This window comes from Typopeltis vanoorti, chromosome 23 (genome assembly GCF_054136105.1).
Source record: "Typopeltis vanoorti isolate ZY-2024b chromosome 23, IOZ_Tvanoo_1.0, whole genome shotgun sequence".
NCBI lineage: Eukaryota > Metazoa > Arthropoda > Arachnida > Uropygi > Thelyphonidae > Typopeltis > Typopeltis vanoorti.
The window spans coordinates 86,912,399-86,928,366 of record NC_143571.1 but is presented as its reverse complement, the minus strand read 5'-3'; the positions used below and the strand labels follow the sequence as shown (position 1 = coordinate 86,928,366).

Below are 15,968 nucleotides of genomic sequence, written 5' to 3'. Positions count from 1 at the left end.
TACTGGAGACCGACACATACTGGTCAATATATACACGTAAGCTCCTAAAACCACCCAACACAAAAACTAGGTGTCATTAATACTCTAAAAAACAGAGCTTTGAAGATCTGCTCCAATGAACAAGCTCTGAAAGACAAATTTAAAGTTGTCAGCAATACTTTTCAAAAAAATGGTTACAGCCAAAACACTATTAACAAAATTCTCTACAAGACCTCAATAAAAAAACAAAGATAAACCAGACTACAATAAACCTATAACCATTCCTTACATTAAAGGGACATCAGATAAAATAACAGAATACTACAAAAATACAACCTCAAAGCCACCTTCAAACCTCCTGCAAAATTAAAAAGCTTACTCAATTCATCCAAAGACCCACTCCCTGGAGTATATCATATTTATCGCACCTGTAATATACCATATATAGGGGAAACAGGATGCATAATTCCTATCAGACAAAAGGAACATAAACAACACATTAAAAATAATAAGAAGCTGGCCTTTCTGATCATGCCCTGAACACTTTACATAGAATTGACTGGAAAAGCACCAGTTGTTTACATCACACCAAAATATGGTATGAACATAAATTTAAGGAAGCCTGTAAGATTCTTATCAACCACATAATCTGAACAATAATGATGGTCTAAAAATCCCAAGCATATGGAAGACGTATTCTACCCACGGAACCTTTCTCCCGAAGAGTTAACTATTAACAGGACTATAGATATAATAAATTTAGTTTAATCCTTTATCCAAGTGTGAGCAAAGTAAGTTTGCACCTGAAAATATCTTCAGGACTGAATACAGTGTTGTACTACCTTACTGGGGTAAGGTAGGTACAATACCATATTCACCTTTGGTCCACCTTTGCTACAAGTTGCCCAGTGTAGTATTACCTTACCCCAGTAAGGTAATACAACACTATATTCAGTCCTGAAGATATTTTCAGGTGCAAACTTTGTTTGCTCACACTTGGATAAAGGATTAAACTAAATTTATTATAGTCTAACCAAGTGAAAAATAAACTTTCAAGGACTATAGTTAATCCAGATCTTAAATCTAATATAACAATTGTCATGTTAAAAATAGGACATCATTGTTAATGTAAGAAAACTATCAGTGGCATCTCGCTAATCCGAACCTCTTTAGTCCGAACCCTCCAGTAATCCGAACTGCGGTTTGAAAGAAAAAAAAGTTTTATTTATTACATATTATTATTTTGTGTACTATTATTTTTATTTAATAATTATTATTTTAACTGTTATTATTTATTTTATTATTATTATAGTACAGTACAATATTTTTTTCATACTGTCAATTGTACGGTTATACTGTAGACCTATTTTGATTTATTGTGTGTTCACGTTTGCTTTTTTATACTGTACAGTACATACTGTATTGTTGGCACGTATCACTGCTCTCCTTAATGAACTGATTAGTCACCACTATTGCACAGTGTTTGTTTATCTTTACGTTCCTGCAACAACAACAACGACTTAGCCTAAAGCCTGGTTGTATATAACACTCAGTTATTCTTTGGTTATTGAAATGAAACGTCTGAGTAGTCGTTTATTGTTTTGTGTTTTCGTAAGTTTTCAGTGAATGATTATCGATTGTTTTAGTAAGTGATTTTATTTTTCAGATAAATTTTAAAAGTGACAGTTTTATTGTTTATTAACTTCATTTTTTATTTTACTGTTTTTAACACTAAAATTTATTTCGTTAAAATGGCTACCGGGGCGAAGCCTAACAAAAGAAAACATGTAACATTATCATTGTCAGATAAGTGTAAAATAATTCAGTGTCTGGAAAAGGGTGAAGCAGTCGTACAACTTGCTACTAAATACAATGTTGGCAAATCTACAATCAGTGACATAAAAAAAAACAAAGATAGGATTTTAACTTATGTTTCAACCACAGAAGAAGGACCAAGCAAGAGACAAACTCTGAAAACAAGTGATTTTTCTTTACTTGATTCTGCTGTTTACACGTGGTTTCTTCAAGAAAGAAGTCGTCATACTCCCATCTCCGGAGACATTTTAAAGCAGAAAGCTAAGCATTTCCATTCACAAAATTTACCCAGATAAGAAATTCAAAGCAAGTGATGGTTGGCTAGAAAAATTTAAGATATGCCACGGTATTCGGTATCTATCAATATCAGGGGAAAAACTGTCTGGTGACTATTCTGCTGTAGAACCATTCCAAAAAGCTTTTTTAGAAAAAATTCTTGAATTAAATTTAACCGATGATCAAATTTATAATGCAGATGAAAGTGGTCTTTGTTGGAGGTCATTACCAGAGAAAACTCTAGTTCACAGAAATGAAGCCTCAGCACCTGGTCGAAAAATGTACAAAGAGCATGTCACGATAATGCCTTGTGCAAACGCCTCAGGAAAACATAAATTAAAGTTGCTTATGATTGGAAAATCAAGAAACCCAAGACCATTTAAGAACTGCTGCCTTCCTGTTTTGTACCGAAGTCAACGAAAAGGATGGATGAATATCGAACTTTTTTCAAACTATTTTCACAACGATTTTGTACCGTCTGTTAAAACTTATTTAAAATCCCAGAATTTGGAACAGAAAGCACTTTTATTATTGGATTCATCTGCCAGAGGATGTCCAGGACATCCTCTGGCAGATGAATTGATTAGTAAGGATGGAAATTTTACGGTTATGTTTTTGCCTCCAAACTGTACTCCATTGTTGCAACCAATGGATCAGAACATAATACAATCCATTAAATTAAAATATCGTAAAGACCTGCTTTTAAATGTAATTTCCCAAAATTATGATGCTACCACATTGATAAAAAACGTAAATTTGACGGATGTAGCATTCTCAGTTGCTGCTGCTTGAGAAGCCGTCGAACCTGAAGCAATTCGAGCGTCGTGAAAAAACTGTGGCCTTCTAGAATTTACCAAGATAACTATGGTGATACACAAAAAGAGGAAATTCAAAATGTGCATGATTTGGTTAAAAATATAAATCCAGATGTTGAAATTTCACAAACAGATGTTACGGAATGGATTACAGGTAGAAGCGAAAGTGAATTTGAGATCAAATCAGATGCTGAAATTATAAATATGATGATGCAGAATGAATTAGAAGATGATGATGACGATGAAGAACTCGAAGAAAAAAAAACATGGAGAGGCAGTTGACAGTTTCAATATGTGTATAGAATGGGCTAAGCAGAATGATACGCCATTCCACAAAATTTTGTTGCTAATGCAGCTCCGAGAAAAAAGCATTCGAAAAAAGTTTAGCTTCCAAGAAGCAAAAGAAAATCAGTGACTTTTTTACAAAGAAATAAAAAAAACTTTTTGTGTTATTTTGTGAAACTTTTTTTGTGTTCTGTACAAGTGATATTTTTTATGCAAATTAAATTATGTACTGCACTATGCAATTTTATTAAATCAGAATCCTCAACAATACAGTACAAACACTTTTTGGGCGTCCTTCGCGTAAATCATCAAGGCTGGTACAGCCACGTTTAATTTTTACGTTACAGTACAGTAGCTTTTTTTTCTATTAGTTACCTCATTTATTTACAGAATTAAATTGACGCATCATTAGAATCTGATTATTTTTGTCTTAAACGCTAGTTATTGTTGCCTCTTGGGGGAAATTCGCTAATCCGAATGAGCACAGTTTTTATTAGTTCGGATTAGCGAGATACCACTGTATATGAAAGAATGTTTCTCTTATGTTATCTTAAATAGAATTGAGCTTTGATGTAGTTTCTAAATAATTAATTAATTTTTAATTTAATCTGTATTTTTTTTATTTTATTTTTTTTTATATATATTTTCACTAGAAGTCATGCCAGTAGAATAACCTTTGATCAAATCATGGTTTCTTTAGCATACTGTGTGAAATGTAACTCAGCTTGTCCTTGTATATACTCCAGATGATGACCTTAATATAAAGGTCGAAACGTCAGGAAATTAAAATAGTTACTTATAACACGGCTGTATAGTCCATAATTTCTAAAATGAATGCGGATCACCATGTAACACTAAAAGAAAACTACTGTAGTGCTTCGTTTTGTGTAAAGATGCCTTAGATGACTACACAAAAATTCTATATATTTAAAGTTTCTTTATTCAGTGTATTCTGGAAACTGTTGAAAAAGCTCAGATATGGAGGATAAAGTAGAAAGAGCTGTAAAAAGAATCAGACATGATAAAGGTGACATCGAACCTGGAGAAAAAGATATTCTTGATGTATGGAGTAATAAATTTGAAAATTTGCTAAATTAAACAATCAGTGACAGCACAGTGGTAAAAACACTAAACACATATTTAAGTTTTGCAGATGTAGAAAAGGCATATGACAAGGTGCCAAGAGAAAAGCTATCCAAAAACACTACAGTTATATGGTGTCAGTGGGACATTATATCAAACAATACTTTGTCTTTATTTGAGTTGTAAGTCAGCAGTTAGACTTGAAGGAAGTATGAGGGTGGTCTGAAAAGTTCTTGGCCTCGACCATAGATGGCAACACTATCAGCAAGATTTTTTTTTGGTATATCTGTCGTAAGCATCCATGTGAAATTGCAAGACATTCTATCAAGTAGTTTGTTTTATACAGTTGTCTGCAAAGGTGTTGTCCGTATCCCTTGAAATGGATAAAATTATCGTGCAGTTATAAAATTCTTTGTAAAAGAAGGTTTAACACCAAAAGAAATTCATTAGAAGTTCTAAAAGTTTATGGGTACTCTTCTCCTTCGTTTTTGACAATTAAGAAATGGGCTGCTGAGTTTAAACGTGGCCGTACCAGCCTTGAAGATGATCCTCATGAAAAATGTCCAAAAAGTGTAACAACACCAGAAATCATTGATCAAGTGCACGATATGGTATTGGATGAGCAGCGAGTCATCCAATACCAAATTGCTGAGACTAAAGGCTTTTCAAAAGAATGTGTAGGATATATTTTGCATGAAGAATTGCAAATGAAAACGCTTTGCACAAGATGGGTGCCGAACTTGCTCACAGCAGTTCAAAAATGCACTCGCATGAAAATCTCTGAAGTGCTTGGAGCATTTTAACAAGAATAAAACTGATTTTGTGCATTGATTTATTACTATGGATAAGACCTGGAATCACCAGTACACACACACACACAAGAATCCAGACAACAATCAAAACAGTGGACCAAAGTCAGTTGTTCAGCACCAAAGGCATTTTGTTTATTAATTATCTTGAAAAGGGTAAAACAATAATCGGGGAATATTATTCCGATCTTTTAACCAGACTAGACAAAAAAATTCGTGAGAAAAGACTCGGTTTGGAGAAGAAAAAAATAATTGTCCATCAGGACAATGCACCTGCCCACAAAGGTGTTTTGGCAATGGGAAAATTAAGGGATCTGCACTATGAATTGTTGGAACATCCACCCTATTCTTCGAATCAAGTTTTTCTTCGAATCAAGAGGTGATTGCAGCTGTAGAGGGATATTTTGCAGATCTTAATGAGAACCAGTACAATGACGGAATAATGGCACTGGAGCATCGCTGGATAATGCATTAGTCTTAAGGGAGATTATTTGAAAAATAAAAATAATTTCTTAATTATAAATTTGTTTTTTCATTGTTAGGCCAAGAACTTTTCAGACCACCCTCATATAGGAAGATGGCTTAATGTTAAATCTGGTGTCACACAAGGATGTACATTATCCTCCCCTGTTATTCATTATCTATATGGATCACATTATGAACAAAAGCAGTAATAAACTTGATATGAAAATTGGAGATGTTAATCTCAGCTCTTTACTTTATGCGGATGATGTTATACTTCTAAGTAAATCTCGTACAAGTTTCTAAGATTTCTTGACTAAACTGAATAACTATTGTAATAGATTTGATGTGAAGGTCAGCAATAACAAGACTAAAATGATGAAAACAGGCAGAAGCACTGAAAATATTAACTGCATGAATGGAGAACCTATAGAATAAGTAAAACATTTCGACTACCTATGCACAATTTTTAGTGAAGATGGTAAATTAAAAATTAAATATCGAAACAGACAACAGAATCAACAAAGCCAGTATGGTAGGAAGTCAGTTGAATAAATTTATATGGAATAAGAGAGAAATCAGTTAACACACTAAATTAGCTGTATACAAGATAGTGTTCAAGTCAATTTTAACTTATGGATCTGAGAGCTGGGTTAGAAACAGTTCAGATCACACCTGGCAGGTGTGATCTGAATGTCCAGGTGTGATCAGATGTGACGTATGGCAATGGCAATATGTTATTAAAAATGAGGATATTAGGAAAGAACTTGACATTGTTAGCATACAGGAATGTGTTAGCAGAGCTAATCTCAGGTGGTATGGTCACTTAAACAGAATGGGAGAGGAAAGATTAGCAAACCAATTGTTCTCTGCCAGTTTGGCAGGAAAAAGACCCAGAGGAAGACAAGATATAGGTGGATTGATACGGTAAAAAGTGTCTTAGAAGAAAGAAATATAAGACCTGATAATGGTGGAGTATTGACAGGTAACAGACTGATTTGGAGGAAAATTGTAGATAGGAAGTTAGTAATGATGTAAGTTTTTCATGTAATACTATCATATCTTGTAAAGCCCTTGAGGGTATATGTCAGGATGATGATGATGATGATGATTTAGCGTAACTTACCCATTCTTTAATTTCAAAGATTATGCCTGCTTCAATTCTAAGTGAGAAACCAACATTCTACAGTTCTGATATCGCCTTTGTCACAGTACCCTCTCAAGTGAAAACTAGGACCAAATTTAAGTACGAAAATCCAGGGGTGATCTGAACTGTTTTATATGACACAAACAACCTCTATAATTATCCCTACTTGTCAATATACAGAATGTGCCCTATAAACATCAGTCTGCAGTCAACGATCATTCCCTAATCTCAAATCTCATCAACTTCCTGAAGCACAGTTCCACCAGTGCAGTTACACAGCCTTATATCTCTGCACTCTAAAGTGCAACACTATTTAAGCTCACTTTATTCAAATCTTCCTGAAGGGAATTAACATAATTAACAGTTCTTATAATTCTCCCCAGCTTCTGAATCATCAGTTAATAACTGAAAACCTTAGTAAACTACATGAAATATCATTAAAGAATAAGTGAAAGAGCAGGACCTAAGAACAGAACCCTAGGATGGACAATCATGCATGTGTGCGCACACGCACACACACACACACACGCACACGCAACTACTTCATCATACACAACCTGCTATTATCATCATTCAGAGAAAATCCATCTAACCAATCTGTTATCCAGTCCCATCTTCTACAGCTTGTTGTACACCAACCTGTCATGACACTCTATCAAATGTCTTTTCAAAGTCCAAGAATATCACTGTATATGAATCTCCCTTATCCAACACCTTATCATAAAACACAAGTAGATTGTTACAACGACTGTCCTTGAAAACTTATGCTGACCATCATAAAGAAAAGAATGCTGCATCCATCAAATTAATCCTATATTCTGTTCCCAACTATCTTCTCCAATACCTTGACTACAACTGCAGATATACAGACTAGTTTATAATTGCCAACTTAAATGCATGCACACATATTCCAACTGCCATAACATAAAAAGGAAAAGAAAAAAAGTGTCAAATACCCAAACAGCATACAGGAAATGAACCGAATGTACAGATATGTCCTTGGAAAACTTAGAAAAAAAGGACAAAAAAATAATGTTAAGCATGTGTTGAATCATTAATAAGAAAAAGGACTCCTCAGTTAAGAATATAAAGATATGCATAAATTCACATGGCGAGAACACACAGTTCATCATGATGGTTATTACTGATAATGATATATTCAGAGTAGTTCAAAAGGCAGTGCATAAAGGGGACTTCAAACAGGCATTGACTGCCTTTAAATTTTCTGCTGGATATCAGTGAATATTACAATGTAAGCATGTAGGGGGGGGGGGGTTAAAGTGGCAACTTTCATATGTGAATTCTAGTCTCAAATAATAAAATATTACTGAAGGAGAAGTGAAAAAGTTTAAAAAAGAAAAACCAAACCTTAAAGACCCAGTAGAAAAGGGGTGAAGAAAATACTGAATGTATTGTCTGATGAAGTAAGTAGAAGGAGGAGTTTTCTAGAACAGCGCTTCCCAAACTTCTGGATGTCAGGGGCCCCCTTTGGAAAAAATAAAATATTTCACAGTCCCCCTCAAAAAAAAATCGTAATATAGACATATATTATTATAATATTTATTGTATTTATATTCAATACAAAACATACACAGCGAATATTGCAAAAATCAAATGCAAATATTACATTTTTAGCATCTTACATACACATTTGACCATAGTATATTATCTCATATTTTTATATAGATCCATCAAATTGTTATTAATATGCCCATATTGTTATTGTACATTTGCAGTACAAGCACATGAAATGTAAAATGAGTAATAAAGAAAGAATTAAAAACATAAAGGAAGTTTAATAACAATTTAATGTGATGGATCTGTTTCAATACTGCTACACCAATATCAGATGAAATATTTGAAACTGACATTCTTAGATTTCTGCTTTGAAATGAAGCTTATATGAATAAGCATATATTTACTAATATTCATTAAGCGGTGAAATATGCAGGAAGCAAAATTTGCGAACCTACACCAATGTGTGATTTTTTTCCATTAAAATATAAAAAATAATAAAAAATAAATACGTTTCTTTTAAGATAAAAAATCTACTTAGTCTTAGAAGATTTTAAATTTGTTTTCATTATTTCACGACCCCCCTCAACAAAACCTACGGCCCACAGGTTGGAAAGCACTATTCTAGAGGACTGGAAAGTCAGAACTTAATGGTGAATCAAGATATAAAAGATATTATTATTATTATTATTATTAACATCTGACCTCCATGGAGTAAGAGACTCATTGTAGGAGGTACATACTATTACAAACAATGCTCATCCAGCCATGCTTTAAACTGATTCAAAATATTCAAATTGCCCCACGTTGAGAAACACTGGGGTACATGAAGATTGTATGAAGTAAAATCAGGTGTGCAACAAGGGTGCACATTATCTCCACTGTTACTCATTATCTATATGGACCACATTATGAAGGAAAGTGTATTAGATCTGATATCAAATCTGGTGATGTTAATCTTAACTCTTTACTTTATGCAGGTGATGCTATACTTCTGAAAAAATCAAGTGCAAGTCTGCAAGATTCCCTGAGTAAACTGAATAACTGTTGTAATAGGTTTCGCATGAAAATCAGCAATAAAAAGAAGAAGACAATGAAAACAGACAAAGACACTGAAGACATCAACTGTATACTAAATAGTGAACCTGAAAAAGTAAAACATTTCAGCTATTTTAGGAACAATATTTAGTGAAGATGGTAAATTAAACATGGAAATAGAAACAGAATTAGTAAGTTGGTATGGTAGGAAGTCAGCTGAATAAATTTATATGGAATAAGAAAGAAATTAGTCAAAACACTAAATTAGCTGTATACAAGGCAGTGTTCAAACCCATTATAACTTATGGATTGGAGAGTTGGGTTAGAAATAAAACAGATGATCAAAGACTAGAGACCTCTGATATCAGAGTTCTGAGAAAGATTAGTGTAGTGAACAGATAGCATCGATGGCAGTATCACATCAAAAATGAGAGGATATTAGGGAAAAACTTGCCATTGTTAGCCTTCAAGAATGTTTTAGTAGAGCCAATCTCAGTTGGTACGATCACTTAAACAAAATGGGAGAGGAAAGATTAGCAAACCAAGTGTTCTTTGTCAGGTTGGCAGGTAAAAGACCCAGAGGAAGACAAAAATGTAGATGGGTGGTACAGTAAAAAGTGCCTTAAAAGACAGAAATATAAGATCTGATAACATTGGAGTCTTGACAGATTAATTTGGAGGAAAATTAATGACCGGAAGTAAGTAATGGTATAACTTTTTCATGTAGTACTATCATAATTACCCCCCCCCCTCTCTTGAGGGTACATATCAGGAATTTGATGATGATGAGTTTCAGTGCTTTAAAAAAATAGGCCCAAACACACATTACCCATAATCACATTATTTCCATGACTACACATATATAGTCATATTATTATCACTATCATCATGAAATTCCTGATATGTTCCCTTTAATATGTCAACACCAGGACATTTGAAAAACTCCCACCACCACCACCTTCACCATCTGGCAGGTCAAGAGAATAACCCCTTTCCCCACCATTACTTCTATTTGTTACTGGCGCTCTGGAACTCATCACGGACAGTCTGTGCTGACTGCAGCCAGTTTTTGCATTCCACCCATTTTAACACCCTCCCATCCCTGTCAATCATTTTCGGCAGCTGCCCTAGGTGTTTTCCTGCAGTGATGCCAGAACGTTTCCATTTATCGATCACATCACCAACTATTGATTTTCGATGCTCCAGTTGAGCAGCAATGGCACGTATGGAGACATGCCACCAATGTGACAGCCCACGATGACACTTTTACAAAGTCACTGAGTTCATGTCATGCTGCCATACCACTTGTATTCAACTGCAACGATGAAATACTGCTTCTTACTATATGTACATCGGTTTTTGTGTTATTAACAAACCTGGAATGTTCCATAACTTCAAATAATAGGAGTGTTCGGACAATTACTGGTAGATAGAATACATGTACAGCCAATTCCAAAAACAGGTGATAAGTGACTACATTCAAACTATCGACTATTATTGCTTTTGTTACAGTATTGTCTAAATTAATAAAGGTTATCAACAGTCAACTTCTTGGAGAACTCTCAACAAATCGGTGACCAGCAATATGGACTTCACTAATGAAGATCCACAGCAAATCCCTTCATCTAAATCATCCACCTCTGCCCATATGCTATGAAAAGGTTTGGAGAAACCTGAGCTGTTGCACTTGACACTTCCAAGGCATTTGACTGGATCTGACATCAAGAGCTTCTCAGTAAATTGCCATCTTATGGTTCAATTTCCTCTCTTTGTAACTGAATGTCTAGTTTTCTCTCAGATGGTTCACTGTATGTAATTGGAAGGTTTTCTCTCTCTTTAGATTTTCCAATTAATGCAGGTGTTCTTCAGCCTTCTCTCACTGACATCAAACCCAATTGCAGTTTCTGCTGATGATAGCATTCTCCACTCATATGATAAATCTTGCAGTGCTTAAACAATTCAAGGTCATCTAAATTAAGATACTAAACACTGATCTTCACACCATCCTTCACTGGGACAGTAACAACCTCACCTTCAATGCTTCAAAAATACACTTCACTAACTGCCATTTTTTTTCTTGCAAAAAAAAAAATATATATATATATCCCTTAGTTTTTTTTCCCTTACTGTCCTATTGATAATGTTCAGCTTAACAGTTAAGATCAGATTTCCCTTCTCGGACTGATTCTTACTCCTATTCCTTAATGACATAATCACATCACTTCTGTAGCATACTCAGCTTCCAAAAAATTTTTTTGGCTTCTCTCAACCCAAACACTACTTTTCATCTCTCCAGTTACTTGCTATGTACAAATCTAAGTAGCCAATTCATGAAGATTCTTCAATGCATGCAGAAACTTTGTTTGCTTACATACACTTGAATAAAGAATTAGGAAAAAATATTCCTTGGCAAGTTTAATTTAACAATTAAATTTCTTTATTACCATCTTCGGCCAAAATAATTTTTAAATAAATGCAAGGGACTTTGTTGCTGTTTTGAATTTGGTAATATGATTAAAAAAGAATTTTTTTAAGAAGAGCAAATGTCACAAAGAAATTAGGAGTTATCAACATATAATAGAAAATGTTAAGAATTTTACGTAATCAGGAGCTAATGTTGATGCTGAAGGTGAAACAAATATACAGGTATCTCTCAATTAACGCAGTTAATTATTCCTTCGATGTTACCGTGTATATCAAATCTAATAATCAATGGTAAAAATTACAATTCATCCATGATCGATTACTGTATTAATTATTCGTTTTCTATGGTACTCTTTTAGGAAAGATAAAAAATGGACGCAAAGTAAATGTTTAATAAATACATGTACCTACATTATTTACTGCAATTTTTTTATCAAAAGAAGTTATCAAGAGTCGCTTGAACAGTTTTAGTTTTTTTCTTATCGGTATAAATTCTACGATAACAAGCAAAATGACTCTCCAGACCTCGGCCAACAAGTGCAATAAAACATAAAGAAAAAACAGTACAAATATAATACATGATGGTACAAATTAAGTGGATATTGAATCTAACATTATTTCATAGCCGAATATAGAAATTACAAGAGTTTCGTGCCGAATATATAAAAACTAGAAGTTTCAGCAGATGCAAGCATAAGCAACCTTATGGACAACTCATAGTAAAGGTGGAGCAAGCTCCAGACCACTTTCCTTATTATTTTTCACAAATGTAAAGCACATCTTCTAGAGGACATGTATGATAAATATTGAATCCAACATTATTTCATAGCCGAATATGGAAATTACAAGAGTTTCATGCCGAATATATAGAAACTAAAAGTTTCGGCGGGTGCAAACATCAGTAACCTTATGGGCAACTCGTACTAAAGGTGGAGTAAGCTCCAGATCATTTTCCTTAGTATTTTCCATAATGTAAAGCACATCTCCTAGAGGACATGTATGATAAATAAGCGTTTGGCTCTCTATTTCAGTAATACCTGATGGTTTATTTATTTTCAGTTACAATCTAGAAATTATTTAGCAAAGAAAGAAAGAAAAAAAAATACTAAACCATACTATACTGACATCGGAGGTCGCGGTATATCTCTCAGATACAATTTACTGTCAAATATCACAAACCTTTACATAAGTTAAATCAAACTGACAGCAAAACACTGCGGAATATCACTCGTAGCATGAATGCGCAGCTACTCATGACCTCCAAGCTATACACTAATTCTGTAAGAATATTTATAATAAACATTTTGCATGTATTTGTCAGATCAGCTGTGAGCTCTGCAGGGTTAAAGGCACGTTAATCAAAACTCTTGCCGCGTATGTCAAGGGATTGCCGCAATTAATTTCGCCGCATTAATCAAATCCCGCATTAAGTAAAACTACGTTAAGCAAGGGATACCTGTACTCGTGAAATCTTAAAAGTTCTGTTAATATTACTAACTGCATAAATTATGAAATAGACCATCGTAATCAGAGATCATATTATACTAAAAATCTACAATTAAAAATGGTAGTATATAATTACTTACTTTACAATTCTGAATACTTCTTCATTGCTAATACATTGCAGTGCATCATCAATGGACTGTATACATTGCAAGTCATGATTTTTTCTTAAAAAATGGATACCAAACTCCTTTTGTCTATCTAAAAACACCTTCAGAGAAAGCAACAATTTATGTAGCTAAAGATATAAAAGTTATCTCTTCACAAATAAATTACATAAATATTCATTAACAAGAGCTAAACATCATAGAATGGTATTTATGCCACATAGAGAAATTGTCAAATCAATGCCCCATACGAGTTTGGGAGGGCAGCAGTAATAAATATGATGTAGAAGCCCTGCAGAATGATTTGAGTAGACTGGCATTTAAAAATACCAGTAAACAAAGTATAATATGGGTTGCCAATTAATGTAGCAGCTTAGTGGAAGTGGCATTTGTTTCCTCAGCTCTAGGCTGCCTGAAGAAAGACCTAGGTTTAATTCTGGTCACTGACTAGAGGAACTTTATCTAAGCCTTTCTTCAACCAGTTCCTGAGTTAGTCAATCTCTGGCACAGGTAAACAGGTTTTTTTCTCCCCTCTTGGAAACTCAGATTTTTTTGTCCTATAAACTCAAGAAAATAGACTGTAGAACTCGCACCATTTCAGACAATATATTGTGTTAGTGACCACGAGATGGTAGCAATTGTTTGTCAGTCTCTTCACTGGATGCAACTTAAAATTAGTGATAGTCTTGGGCTGGCTAGCCATGGAGACTGAACTGCCCACTCAGTCTCCAGAAGTTAGATAGGATTAAAACAACATTGTCTACTCCTTATAAGGGAATAAAAGAAGTTAGCTCATTTGATTGATGTGTATGATACTGATGAGAGTGCACCCCAGAAAACTCCCAAGGCCATGGGGAAGGGAATATGATTGACAGGTAGCTGAAGTGATGAGGACATACTGCAAAAGTAGACAAAATAGCTCAAAGGTTCACTTCAGTGTTAATAAACATGCTGACAATTACAGATAAGGAAGAGATTATTATTACTCTTTATGAGGCTTTGATACAACTACATCCAAATAACTATGAACTGATATAATCATCTGGGCTGCTTGGAGATATGGAAATGATGGAGAGGATTCAGTAGGAGTGGCCAACACAGCATTTATTTTTTTAAAGGTCTTCTGACATCTCAAATGAGGGAGCAATAAAAAAATACAGTAGAATGTTACAACAGCGTATTTCAAAATAACTTCTAAAGGAAATTTACTGTAAGAATTTTTGTTGATTTCATTTAGTCTATTCTTTGAAATTTCTTCATATCTTAATATCACTGTTTGAAAACTTACCTATATTAGCAGAGCAAAAATTTTAGAATAAGTTTCTGTTATCATTCAGCTGCCTTAATTTATAAAGATGATAAATACACATTAATTTATTAAAGACTGTTTTCTGAGAGAATAAAATTAACAGAAGAAACTATACGTAGATACTAATGGCAATATACAACTTAATTAAGCTTTTAAATACTGTATATAATTTTCCATCTCAGAGCAACAATAATTCTAAAGAAAAGTTCACTATAATTAACTTCACACTATAATAAATCATGAGTTCACTATAATGACAGCTGATTATGTATAATATTATTTCACTTTCTTTAAATGTCTTACCTGCAGTAAGCGAGTAGAATAATAGACAACAGTATCCATTAATATAATATGATTAGTTAATTGCTTGCTGGCAACTCCATCTTGGTAAAATCTAAAAATAAAGAGCAAAAGCATTATATATTCAAAGCAAAACAGTTAATTAAATTCATCAAATACCGATGAATGATTCAGTATAAAATTTTTAAATGAATGCAGAAATCTTTTCCTGATAATACTACCTGAAAAATGACAGAACTAGTCTGTCATGTTCATCATATTAACTTCAACAGGTCATGTTAAATTTTCAGTTTATCATAAGCCAAGCTCTGGCAGATACATTCATTCATCCTTCCACCATTATTCATCACAAAAAATGGGTATTATCAAGAGTCATATACATAGAGCTCATATGATCTGCTTTTTTCATACCCTTTTGTTAGATGAACTGAATAAAATTAAAGGCAATCTGACATGTAATAAACACAACAAAACTATTATTCAAAAAATTATTGATCATTATCATCCTTCACAGACTACAATGCGATGTGAAAAAAATTTCAATACCTGACCTTAAAGGAACCTCAATCTATACGCTTCCTTCAAACCAGTTCGAAAACTGTCTTCCTTTCTACCATCCACCAAAGATACATTACCACCTCATGATCTCAAGTAATTATTCTCTATATAAAAGTTGCCGAGTCATGAAGTTATTTCATTGGCAAACTTTGTTTGCTTATGCTTGAATAAAGGATTGAACCAAGGATAGAATTTCTTGGCATCTTTAATTTATAGTATAACCAAGTGGAAAAACTTCCAAAATCTATCTCTAATCCAGAGTATTTTAGTAATAAGGTGTGACACCTTTTGGCTACTCATATATGGAAATATGACTTCTGCATTACTTCAACCTTGGTATGGATGGAGGGAAGATATGGAGAGAATCAACCATGAGATGTAGTGATTAATACCCTTGAAGGGTAATGGATAGCAATGCTGTAGCCAATGAAGTCCTAACTGAGGCTTGGCTATTGCTGTTACCTTCCTGCCATGATCAGAGCTTTAATAGCTCAATAACACCTTATCCCTACACTGTCCTCTACAGATAACAGGAAAGATAAA

At 33.8% G+C, this 15,968-nt stretch overlaps 1 protein-coding gene across 2 annotated transcripts in view; it reads right to left on the bottom strand.

Annotated features, from left to right (window-relative positions):
* Positions 1–15,968, bottom strand: part of LOC150094045 (uncharacterized) — a 1,005,660-nt gene that overhangs the window by 927,634 nt on the left and 62,058 nt on the right. For both annotated transcript variants that reach the window (XM_090412663.1, XM_090412664.1), the window contains exons 4-5: positions 14,871–14,961; positions 13,235–13,362 (exon numbers count right to left, since the gene is read on the bottom strand). In XM_090412663.1, the coding sequence (XP_090268789.1) occupies positions 13,235–13,362; positions 14,871–14,961 (219 nt within the window). The remainder of the gene's footprint in view (positions 1–13,234; positions 13,363–14,870; positions 14,962–15,968) is intronic.